Source organism: Streptopelia decaocto, assembly GCF_964273445.1.
Source record: "Streptopelia decaocto genome assembly, chromosome: 6".
Lineage (NCBI taxonomy): Eukaryota > Metazoa > Chordata > Aves > Columbiformes > Columbidae > Streptopelia > Streptopelia decaocto.
Genome location: NC_138660.1, coordinates 8,897,732 through 8,910,871, shown reverse-complemented (window position 1 = coordinate 8,910,871; position 13,140 = coordinate 8,897,732). Strand labels below are relative to the sequence as shown.

Here is a 13,140-nt window from a genome sequence, read left to right as displayed (position 1 = left end):
TTATATAGGAGAATCTTCTGCCATGGAGCTATGTGGAAATAAGGGCAAAATTTTCGGAAAAGTGAGTCTGGGCTTTCCTGGGCATGACTTTGATTGCATGTGGTGATCTGGAAAACCCAGAGCTTCTGCCATCTCCTTTAGATTTGAGCCAAGGAAGGGAATATCTTCACCAGTGCTGGCAGAGTGAGGGATGCTTTGGGATAGCTCAGGAAAGTTTGCAGTGGGAGGCGGGAGAGGATCTTGCTGGTTTAGAACTGGAATGCGATAGACAGCTCCTCTTATTTGGAAGGGAAAGCATTTTCCCGATATTCTTGTCTTGTTGCGGTGATGTCTGTAGTAGAGGTGGTAGAGATGGGAACGGTGTCCTGGAGGAGGAGGGTGATGTGGTCCACAGTGGGGAGGAGGATGGTGGTGATGTGGTCCACAATGGGGAGGAGGATGGTGGTGATGTGGTCCATGATGGGGAGGAGGATGGTGATGATGTGGTCCATGATGGGGAGGAGGATGGTGGTAATGTCCATGATGGGGAGGCCAGTGTGGGCCACAGTGGGGAGGAGTATGGTGATGATGTGGTCCATGAGGAGGGGGAGGAGGAGCAGAAGGGGGATGTTGTGGTTCCTCTTGGGGAGGAGGATGTGTTCCATCATGGGGAGGAGGAGGAGGATGGTGGTGTGGACCACAATGGGGAGGAGGTGGAGGACAATGGTGTGGTGGGTGAAAGTGTTGATGTGGTCCATGAGGAGGGCGAGGAGGCCCACATGGTCCATGATGGGGAGGAGGATGGTGGTGATGTGGTCCGTGAGGAGGAGGAGGATGGTGGTGATGTGGTCCATGAGGGGCCGGAGGGCAGTGTGGTCCATGATGCGGACCAAGAGGAGGACTATGTTGATCATCTTCAGGAGGAGGGGAAGGGAGATGATGCAATTCCTCTTGGGAAGGAGGAGGATCATGCGGCTCATCATGGGGAGGAGGAGCAGAAGGGGGATGTTGTGGTTCCTCTTGGGGAGGAGGATGTGTTCCATCATGGGGAGGAGGAGGAGGATGGTGGTGTGGACCACAATGGGGAGGAGGTGGAGGACAATGGTGTGGTGGGTGAAAGTGTTGATGTGGTCCATGAGGAGGGCGAGGAGGCCCGTGTGGTTCATGGTGGGGAGGAGGATGGTGGTGATGTGGTCCATGATGAGGAGGAGGACAGTGTGGTCCATGATGAGGACCAAGAGGAGGACTATGTTGATCATCATCAAGAGGAGGGGAAGGGAGATGATGTGATTCCTCTTGGGAAGGAGGAGGGTGATGATGTGGCTCATCATGGGGAGGAGGAACAGAAGGAGGATGTTGTGGTTCCTCTTGGGGAGGAGGATGTGTTCCATCATGGGGAGGAGGAGGAGGGGGAGGAGGAGGATGGTGATGTGGACCACAATGGGGAGGAGGTGGAGGGTGAAAGTGGTGAGGTGGAGGACAATGGTGTGGAGGGTGAAAGTGGTGAGGTGGAGGACAATGGTGTGGAGGGTGAAAGTGATGAGGTGGTCCACTGTGGTGGGGAGGAGGAGCAGGTCCTTCATGGCTGTCTTGATGTTGTTTGTTGAAACTATGGTTATGCTCAGGATCTTCAGGTCTGGATTGAGAAGAGGGTGGACATCCATGCTTGTGATGATGTCTGTGACGATGTTTGTGACCAAAATGATGATGGGGATGGGGTTGTTTGCATGGCTGTCCTGGAGCTGGGTGTCTGCATCTTTTCCCATAGTCATGCTGCTGTTTATAAAGACACCAGGGGAGGAAGTGTTAAGTGAGATACTAATAGGACAGAAGCAAGTGGTGAGAAAGAGAGGTGGGAGTTAGTAGGTTTGCATTTACATTTCTAGTGACCTGTAAGGAAAAACCACCTGTGTGTTTGTTTGTTTGTTTTTCAAGATAGAAGGAGTAGATGATAAAATGCCAAATTACTGAAAATAATATGGAAATACTACACCATAACAAAATGAAATTATACAACAAGCTGAGCAAAATTTGTGATGGATCAAAACAACATAAAACCCACACTGGAGTAATTGTTGTAGTAGAAACTGGAATACCAAATATGATAAAGGTCATCTCCCTTCCTCTTGCTTTCTGAAATTCCTGTAAACTTGTTTGCCAGTCTCTGCTCACTTTAACTAAGGAGTATGGTTGGACCGAAAGAAGACACCCTTGGAAGGAGTAGTGGGGACAGCTCAATTCTAATTCATCCTCCGATTGATGTAGCAGTCAAAAGCCAGTCTGGCCTGACATGCTGCATCACACTCAGGCGCTAATAAAGGGACACAGACAACTGTTGCAATTATCTGTCCGCCTGGACTAAGTGGGGTTGCTGTCACCTGTGTGCCGATACAGCCAGAGACATTTCAGTAAGTGAGGACATACCCAGGGACTGTAGAGTTCACAGCTGATATCTGTTCCGTCAGGTTCCTCTGCATCACTGATGACTCTTGCCTTGCAGAATCCCACATACTAAGCAAAAGAAAACAAAACAACAATGCACGTGTTGGCTCTTGTGATGGAGATAATCGAGCCTACTGAAGGTTCAACACTTTCAAGCGAGGCTAGTTCACTTGATGTCTCAGTACGTTTACATAACTTAGCTGGATCCTGAGTTTTCTGACCAGTGATACCTGCCAGTGATTAATAATTATTAAAATAGATGCCATTTTTGAGTGTTTTTGACTGTGAAGACGTCTTTGCCATGTGCATCTAGAGGGCTGCTACTGTCCATCTTACTTATGTTTTGATATCTGTAAGAAATTGGTCGGCTACTGATGTCTCCAAAACAAGTACCCTGGGGGTGACTGTTTTTATTTCTGTTCAGATTGGGCTATTCTGAAATTTTGGTCAACGTCCTCATCAACAGACATTGTGTAGCTATGCTGTTTCAACCAAAGCTCAAGGTAAAGCTTTCTTCCATATTTATTTTTTGAAAAGTAATTCATTCTAATCTTTTAGCATTACTTCCCTTAGCATCCTCTTTGCTGTGACTTTCACTTGCTGTCTAGTTGTTGTGTGTGGAATTGCTCATGTGAAGAGCACAGAACTCAGGTAAGGGGTTCTGTGTGTGCTCCCTGTAGTGGATGCTTTATTTTGATATATGTTTGGGACATTAGTAGCCTATTACAGTCAATGATTACACATGTTAATAGCATTTTACACACATACAACTGCGGTGGCAGCATTGAGAACAGAATTCAAAACCTCTAGCTATCTGGTTTGTGCTTCATTCTAGTGAACTTCTGGCTCTGCTACGAGTTCATGCACAACCTTTTCCACTCTTCTGGAGTAATAAGAGCCAGAGAAGAAAATGTATGCACATAAAGTTCTACATGATTTATTTTCCCCATATTTTTATTTCATTCCTTCAATTTCCTTTCTGAGTAATAATTTATTCTGAAATTATGATCGTGCCTAGTTTTTTCTTTGGTGTAGACTATTATTGTAATGGGAAGGTGGGTTGAGGAAAGTGCTTTGATAGGAATCTGTAGACAAGCCTGAATTATTCTACTCCCCCTGGATTCAGTGGGATGACATAATACATGTATTTTGTTTAAAATCTATGAGTCATGTTAATGTAAAAGTTTCTGTGACAATAGCCTGCATTATTTACTAGGAAATGTCCACAATTTGAAGGCAAAAGCTAGATCCAAACTGAAAAGCTCAGCTCTAGGTCTGTAATATGTCAGACTCCAGTTATATTTAGATTTGAGAGTTCAGATTGGCTCCTTGTACAATAAAAAGGAGCAGCTGTGACATTAGGATCTGGACATGGACATGCCAGTTTTTTCATTTTTGAGTTTGGGTGCATGCTTATAAAAAACACTTGGAAATACTGTGGGAAGATCTTTCTGGTGCCGCCCATTCTATCAGTTCTTGTTCTAAAACTTTACTTACAGCTTGCCAGTCATCCAGAAAATCACACTGCAATGCCGGCTCTGCTTGCTGTGCGGATTTGGAACAGTTGGTCTCTTTTATAGAGAATCCTAAAATGTGACCTTCACGTGAGGCAGTCTGAAACCAAGAGGGCAAACAAGAAGTGGTAACTAGGTGTATTAAAAAAAAAACAGAAGTCTTGTAATTTTAAAAGCAACCATACTTCATATTGTTGTCAAAATCCTGTCTACCTCATGCTTTCATTACCTGTGCTATTCAAATATTCATACATATACATGTATTCAGTAAGGAAAATAGATTAGATAATTCATACCTTACTCGCCTCACTCATTTCTGAATTCCAGCAATAGTTGATTTATTTCTTCATCTAGTATGTGTGTGTTATAAAACCTGTTACTTTTTCAGCTTGTGCTTTTAGAAAATAGCATCCTTAGAGCCTTCTCCCAAAACTGAACTGCTGCTCCTGTGGAAAGAGAGACCTACTGGATGGCACCCACCCCGTTCTGGCAATGGGGGTGCATAGTGCTACAGCGCTGATGTGAATTTGGCATGAAATTCTGCCAGTTGGTGTGAGATTGGTGCTTACTCTGTTGCCAGTGGCATTAAACACAGATAAGACATTACTCCATAAGCCTTTGGAGAAAGCCTTTGTAGTCCTATTAGAATCCATAAGGAGATATTTCATTTTAATTTCCAACTCTAGTACCAGTTTATTTCAAGTCTGTATGGAAGGCGTCCATAGCAAGTGTGTGCACATAAGTTTCACTAGTTTAACTAAATTGGTTAAAAGTGGGTGCACATGCTTTACATTTTTTAATCGTAATTCATAGTTTCTAAGCATTATGCAGTCTGTTGGAATCCAGTGGTACAATCTAAATTGCCAGTGTAGCTAAAGACAGAGAAGTGTGAAGACAAAGCAGAAATCCATGAATCCAGGCAACCTGAAAACAGCCATGGGCTAAATGGGAGTAGGGACATATCCTGCATGGGACTACGGAGCAGAACACTGCCCGGTTTCTGAGTGGTATTAAAAGCTGCAAGAAGTTGGGGTTGGCATGCTGTAATTTAGGCAGTTTCCAAGATCAACAATGATTGTAGTAGGGGCTGTGGGACCTCGTTACAGAGGTGTCCTGAGCTGACGTGTGTTGGCAGAGTGATCCTGTGCTGTTTAAGTGAAGGTCTCCAGTATCTACCAGCAGGAAATTGTGGGGATGTGAGAGCTATACTTCAAATCACCCAAAGGATAAGTCTGTATGTCCACATTACTCAGAGATGTAGGAGTTATTTACCAGAGCCAGTAGTTCTTCAAGAGGTTCAGCAAAGATACATATTTACCTTCTGTCACTCAGAGCTCTCAGTGCTGCTTTGCTCTGCAGCACAGACTGAAAATGATGCTGAATGTGTTCCACTTGGTGTTGTACCCCTGTGCTTGATATTATAACAGTAAAAAATAATCTGATTTCAGTTGACAGGACGTATGACTGTGCAAATAGAATACACATGACTGTAGATCTTTAAGAACTCTGGTCAGTAGTAAATAAACTCTTGTATGTTATATTATGATAGGTAAACAGGTGTTCAAAATAAAAATATGCATGTAAAGAAGGCTCTGACGTTTTGTATGCCATCACACTGCCATAGTTTTTAACAGATGAGAAATCCTTTTGCTTTCACATGCCTAAATGAAAGTTGATAAGAAATCTTTGCAGAAGTAGGACCTTCAATTTTAAGCACTTTATGCCGAAAGGTGACAAGCAATAGTTCTGATCCTAAAAGAGTCTAAGTTGCAGCCCCATGGTTTTGGAGCTGCTCCAAATATTGAATATTGACAATTTTAAGTAATTCTAGGACAAAATGCCACTTACCATCTTTAAAATCTTTTCAACTTTGTCCACATCGAAGTAGTTTGTGTGGTTACTCTCACTGTTGAATTTCTTCAGGGCCTTTGCAGCAATATTTTTATGCTGCTCAGTGACTTCTAAGACTTCAACTTTCACAGGACAATCTTTGCACTCTAATAAATCAGGAGGAACTGTGAAAACACAGAGTTACTGATATTGCAATGGATAGTAATACTCTTGGGAGAGCATGTGTGCCTTTATATGAACTCATAATGAGAAACTGAAATGCAAGCGTTTCCTTGGAAGCGAAATACCTATCTCTCACTCCACAAATATGGGTTTATCCTGTAACATGAAAAAAAGAAAACCTGTGAAAATGAATGTTTTTATAAATCTTTTAGCTCCACTTTAGGATCTTACCACCCTAACCAGGCATTCTTTGCAATTTTACTTTTTTTCTGATATTCATTATCATGTTTTGGTGGACTGAAATGGTGATACCATCTGACATTAATAAAGTGTGTTTATAGAAGTAGAGTAACCTTAATTCTATTACTCATTCTTAACATTCCATTTGAATTATCTAAAAGAAGAATTGCAAGCAGATGAATGAATCTATTACAGTTACCATACACTAGCAATGCACAGACATGTAATTTGGTACTAAGGCTGGTTTGAGCTATGCCTTGGCATACAACAGTGCTTATTTTACCTGGACTCAATGTACAATTAAATCCATATAGTTGAGGTTTCTTCAGCAGCTGGCTTGTATATGTGATAATCTTACATTGCCCAAAGTCCTGAGAGGAAAAAAGAATAAGTGATTATGATGTTATTTTCACTGGATTTAATTGGATGTAGGTGATCATAGAACTTATGCCTCCTTTTAATGTACAGTACTTCTAAGAATAACAGATGTGGTCATTAATGAATGTTTGTTCTGCTATCACGCAAAATTTGTGTCCAGGTACAATGGGATCTCCCTCTACCTTTATTTTAATTCTAAGTTTGTATGAGTGAGTAGACAATGGAAAACTAAACCAGCCTTCTCAGTCATTCTAATACTTACTTACAGTAAGATAATACTAGCTAGCAGGAGAAGTTAGGATGTCAGAGATACTCAAGGTTACATAAATCTTTATCAACTTCATAATTCCCCAACTTAATAAAAGGAGTAAATGCCTTCTCTTCCCTCCTCAGGGCCTTCCTGCTCTGTCCCGTGTGGTAGTATCACCTCTCTCCTATTTAAATGAAGTTTTAGGCTGGTAGTTCTCATCCCAGACTGCATCACTGGACTGCAACAATAGAGGATGAGTGTTGCTACATATCACATCTGTACTGACACTACCAATATGTCACACTGTCACAGCACAAATGTTATGACAGAAAACTGACAAAATGTAACACTGGTATTTCTGGCTAATATGCTAGGAACATGCTTAAAAATAATTTGTAGTGCACTTTAGTTGTCAGCGAATTATTCTTAAAACATCAGTACTGCTACCAACAGTGGAGTATAGCCCCTTTGACACAGCTAGTTAAATAATGCTGCACTTATTTAAGGAGTCAACCCTTTTTTAAACCTTTAGCTTATGTTTAACAACTCTAGAATTCAAGAGATTTTATGTTACAGTTAGCCATATTGAAGCCTATTCCTCACTTAGAGATTTTGTGACACAGGAATTTCTGGGCAGTTCAGATGAAGATCAGCTTAATGCATTATTGACATAAGATTCTGCCCGAGTGCCATTACTTGCCGTGGAATAGATTTCACCGTATTCACAGGACTCCCAGTGTCTTCTGGATAACACAGGGCATTCTGTTTCCAACACATCCAAAGTTAAGTAGAGGACTGAGGAATTTCCCTGGAAGAAAAGTGCAGATAAAGAGAGTTTCTATACAAGAAGTTTGGTCTGAAAGAAACTTTTTTTGGAAGTAGATATGTTTAGTCTTTAATGTAGGTTTCTCAGTTCCTTATTAAGGTTTTTCTGAGCTGAGAAGCATAGAAAGGGTTTAGGCTGGAAGGGACTTTTGGAGGTCGTCTTCTCCAGCCACTTGCTCAAGGCAAAGCCAACTTCAAAGTGAGATCCAGCTCAGTTCTGGGTATCACCAAGATACAAGTTCCACATCCTCTCTGGGCTATTCCGGTAGTTAACCACTTATTTCATGTTTGCTTGGGTTTTTTTGTTTGTTTGTTTGTTTTTTAACTCTGGCCTTATATCTAGTCTGAATTTCCTTTCCCGCAACTCACAGCTGTTGCCTCTTATCCAGTTGTTGGAAATCTATGCAAAGAGTCTGTTGCTAACCCGGCACATTTCAAGTAGGGAAAATGCCAATGTTAAAAAGTTGCCATTACCTCTTTCTGATTTTCACATAAAAGATATTGGTCTGTTAGGAAATCAGTTGTCTAGCTACATTTAAACATTATATACATTATATACATATATAAAATTCTATAGCTACATCCATTTCAAATTATTTTATTGACCAGACTCTTTCAGAACTTTGCTTCCTGCTCAGTTTATTCAGGGTTTGATGCAACAAAGCTGCAATAATCCCTACAAAGTCAGGAGCCTAAGCTCTGGAATTTTTCTAGTATGTTCTGTCTCCTGAGTAAGTAGGATGGAGAATCAGAATTTGAATTTGGCTACCAGTGTAGTGGGGTGTGGTGTTAAGAATTATCTGCGGCCCATAGAAACAGTTTTGTATTTATTTGCAGGAAGATGAATCTCAATTTGCGTTTGAGGTGGATTATTTAAACTTCATGCAACCCCTGTATGAAAATGCAGAATGAAAACAGATGTATTTTATTTTGTCATTTAGATAAAATTATGCAAATCCCTTCACTGTGAATAAATGTCCTCAGGCTTTATGGAATTTTATCCATTTGTGTTCCTTTTTCAGAGTGTTTTTGTACAGATGAGACCTTGGAAAAGAATTATTGCATTCTAATGTAATATTTTTATTAGTGAGTGTCCAACAGTGTCATGTTAGACATTAGTTTTGTACTAGGCGCATGTCTTAACATTATCTCGATTTTAAAACAGGGGCTGTGTGATTTGCACAAGAGCACATGTTGTTGAATAGTAGAACCAGGAAAACAATCTAGTTGTCCTGGACACCCATCCTGCCCACTACCCACATGATTATTCTCTGCTTAGGGGGAGTTACTCTTTCTGTTTTGTTTTATATATCTCAATAATTTCAAGCTGCTAGACAAAGTGTTAGTAAAATGCAGACAGAGAATAGAACAGAGATGGTGAGAAAGACTTTTTTTCTAATTTGTATTTATGAAATTGCACTGAATGGAAAGGTAAGATAGGTAAGATGTCTCTTGTAAAATGTACTATTCACTAGCAGCCCTCTAAAACTGGAATTAATAGATGTATTCACTTTGTCATCCAAACTTGTGAAATGCTAAAGAAGCCAGTTCATCCCTGGCAAATATTAATTTTATTCAGCAAAATGCATTTGGAGTCAATAAAACCTAAAGCAGAGCTTTGGTGAAATTAAAGGTCTGCATCCAAATATGTAGTAGAAAATTCCTCTGTTTGTCTGCTGGATAGTTCTTGGGAAACAAACAAAACCAAAAACCAACATGGTGCTTGCTTGGTTGTTTTAAAAGAATCTTGGGCACCAGAGTTCTGCACAGCACAAGCCCAGAGCTGTTCTAGTGTGAACACTTGAGTATCTTACACTTCTAGAACATCCATTTAAACCCAGTAGCGATCTGGCTGCTGGGGATTGCTGCTCAGGTTTCTAAGGGGGTTGATGTAATAGACTTGATTTTTGTTTTTTAATTAGTATTTTTTTATGTCATCTTGGCAGTGGAGCCAGCATAACTGCTTGAACAATAGTGTACATGGTCAGTGTGCAGGAGACCACACCTGGTGGCTTTGGGTCTGAGAAGGTACAGAGACCTTCCAGGGAGAATTCTTTAGCAGGAAGATAGACAGAAGACTCTTTTCTGCTCTTATAGACTCAGTGTGGTGGTTGAAGCTGTGGCCTGGTCTTCAAAGACAGCAAAATTAGGTAAGGGTACAAAGCAAACCATCAGCATGGTAGTCTAGAGGTTGTTGTGTTCGTCTGGAAGTATGAACCCTCTGTTCTGGTCCATATTCCAAGTCGTGGTTCTATAGTTTATATAGTCAGTAATCGGTTAAAATGTAGAAACATTGAGATTTTTCTTTTTAGAAATAATGATTTTTTTTTCTCATACATCCAATGAATGTTTCATGTCTTAGTGCCCAGGGGCTGCACTTCACAGGGGTGGCACACACATACTGCGTGGCAGCAGCGTTCTTCAAGCAGGGGAGACTTGGGGGTTTGAACCTCTTAATGCTGAAGAAGAGTGATTGATTCCTAGGTGAGCTCTTTAACTACCTGGCTATTGCATAAAACTGAATAGTATCACTTGCCACAGCCTTGTCTATGAAAACCAAAATCACCCATCAGCTTTTTTTGAAGATATACCCGAAGACCTGTAGGAATCAGGGCTTTGGGTCACTTTCTGAGCTTTTTCTTATCCTAACAGGCAGTCTTAAGCAGTTCCATCAAAAACTAGTCTGTTTTTTTCCATTGCCATACTGAGATGTACAATACACTTCTTAAACTATGCATGTTTGCTTGGATTCTAGCTTCACAGCCAAGCAGCTAAAAGGTAGCCAGGCGCATTAGTACATCTGCATGTCCTTGGTCTCTTTAATCTCCTAGCTAAAGAAATCTGGTATTCTATTGCTTTTTTCTGCTATTGATTTGCTTTTGCATTTAAGCAATCATTGAGAAAGGCTTATTTATCCTCTCAAGGAAATAGGAAATGACTGATACAGATTCTCTATCCAGTCCTTCCCCTCTTCTGCAGAGCGGCATTTTCATCTCCTTTGGCTTCATCTGCCTTTTTCCCTTCCTTACAGTTATCCAGCTATCTCCAAAATAAAGAGAATAACAATATACCGATCTTGCAGGGTACATTGACCTAATTAATGTTGGACGTTTGCAGTGTAAAGAAACACTACAACTATAAATTTTCAACGTAACATCTGAGACCTGACAACAGATGGGACAGATTAATTTCTGCCGTTGTATACAGGTGTTCAGAGCATCCCTTACGCTGACATCCAGTTGGCCAGGGGAGCAGAGGGCATTCAGCGTTGATCAAAGTTAAGCTTACATACAATAAATCATGCACAAATGAACACTGTGATAGTGTAAATCAGAGCTGATTCACTGAATTACATCAACATTGCTCTGTTAAAAGCAATAAACATAAACTTTTAATGATCTGGCTCATATTTTAAGATCACAGTCTTCTGTAAATCAGCCTTTAAATCGATACTTACGATGTGTAGCTTGTGTGCATCAGCAACACGGAATAAACCAAAAACATAGCCATCTCTGCGATGTCTGTTGACCAAATCCAAGGCCACTCCTGCATCTGTTTCAATGGTATTGCAGTCTGCAGGTGTAACGCTTGTTTTGTTTTGGGCATTAGAGCCCTGCAGCAGTGTTAGAAAAAAAGCTGAAGCTAGAAGCAGCATTTTGTTTGCAGTGCTAGGTCACGTCTGCCCATGCCCTGGTAAAGCCAGTAGTCTGCTTTTAAATCAGAGTAGCCCACCAAAGTTATAAATGAATGCTGAAAGGGCATGGTTTTATACATATTTGAGTGTTGTTGCCTTGACCCTGGATTAACTTTTGCAAACAACAAGTAAATGATTATATAGTGATTGAGCAGATTTTGAGAAAAGTAGTAATACCCTCTGGACTACCCATCAAAGGGATTGTGTTTGTGACACTTTAGGCAGGCATTGTGCAATAGTGGATTACTACGAAAAATACTTTGCTTCTAACAGTGCTGCTGAGCCTGGCGTTAAGAAGGTCCGGTTTATGTATGCAGGTATTATAAAATCTTGGTTTTCTGTTTATTGTAAAAACAGCTGAACTGAAAATATGATGAAATATTTGTAGTCAAGTGATGGCTATATCTATAGCCTTGTTTTTGCAGATCCTTTCCTGGCACAGAATTAGCGAGAGGGAAACAAGGAGGTCACTCAGATTTGGAAAAGGGATGTAGCTCAAGGTGCACTCGCCAGCTGGTGGTTTGTAGCTTCTGTGTGAGTACCTGCTACCCTTCCAGCTCCAGAAAATTTAGAGCAGACTTCTACCAGCTTTCCGTCATTTCAGACTGGTACACAGAATGGCACTGACTGGCTTCATGCTTATGTGATCTAGGTGTGCCACAAAGTGACATAAAGCTGCCTTTACATTCTCAATCTGAGCAGTTTTGTGTGTTCTTTGGCTGTAGTGGCCTTCATAGACTTCTTTAGAGAATTGGTGGTAATTTTTGATATTTATTAAAATAATTCAGTACCTAGTAAGATTCATACCTTTCACAGGATCTGCCAATATCCTCCACTAAGCAGAAGGGAGAAGATGTTTTCTCATTTTATTCAAAATCTTATTCAGGATAGTTAAAGACATTCTGAAAAGGCAATAATCACTTGTCGGGGGCAGCTGAAGTTTGAATACAAAATTCAAACTCTGAATAAGAAAATATTATACAAAAATTCAATGTGAGTCCAAAATGACAAGGTCAGATTCAGATGAGAAATTTTCCAAATCCTGGTTGGTGTGAGGGGTTGGATCAGCTTCTCATAGAAAAAGGTGCTGACTGTATAATTGACTTGGGCTTATATGTGCAGCCTCAAAGTTTTTCTCTGGGTTATTTTTGTAAGAAACATTAGCAAATATAATGGCTTGTCATCCTTAACCCTTACCTCATTTCATTAATCTGTATTTTAAAAAATCCAACTTTTATAACATCTGGTGTCTTAGGAAATCACATTTGAAAGTGCCTAGAGCTGAAGCAGTAGCTTGCTTTCATAGTTAGCTCAGGACACACTTGACAGTTCTCCAGTAGTAGGTAAGCTAAATGGAGAATCTTACAATATGAGAACCAGGGCCACTCAAAACTGGTGTGGATTGGTTTAAAAGAGATAAAAATAGTCCTTGTGCAGTGGGTAGCGAACTGTTAGAGCTTGTTGTTGCAGAGAGATGTGGAGGCAGACGGGATCAGTACAGTCAGAAATGGCTTAGAAAAGTTCATGGATAGCAGGTACTTAAGTGGATACTGGAAGGACTAAGCAGGTAAATGCCCTTTTAAATTACTTTTACGGTGGTTCTGGGTACTGGAGAAGTACAAGAGGAATGGTTTGCAGAAAGGGGCCAGGTCCTGTCTCCTAAGCACAGATGTCTTTTGCCACTGGAAGAGATTAATACTGGGCAGGATGAACCACCATTCTGATGCAGTGGGGCATTTCATTTATGTGTTTATAATGTTTCATTATAATAATTCAGAATTTCTTCTGGAAGGTTGAAAAAAAAG

General features: G+C 40.7%; 1 protein-coding gene across 1 annotated transcript; it reads right to left on the bottom strand.

Moving 5' to 3' along the window:
- Positions 1-11,296, bottom strand: HRG (histidine rich glycoprotein; the record flags this gene model as incomplete). Its single annotated transcript, XM_082055295.1, has 7 exons — positions 1-1,755; positions 2,404-2,490; positions 3,919-4,035; positions 5,784-5,950; positions 6,472-6,559; positions 7,517-7,624; positions 11,099-11,296. 7 exons carry the CDS (start codon positions 11,294-11,296, stop codon positions 1-3), a joined length of 2,520 nt encoding a protein of 839 aa, XP_081911421.1.
- Between the last annotated feature and the right edge of the window lie 1,844 nt (positions 11,297-13,140).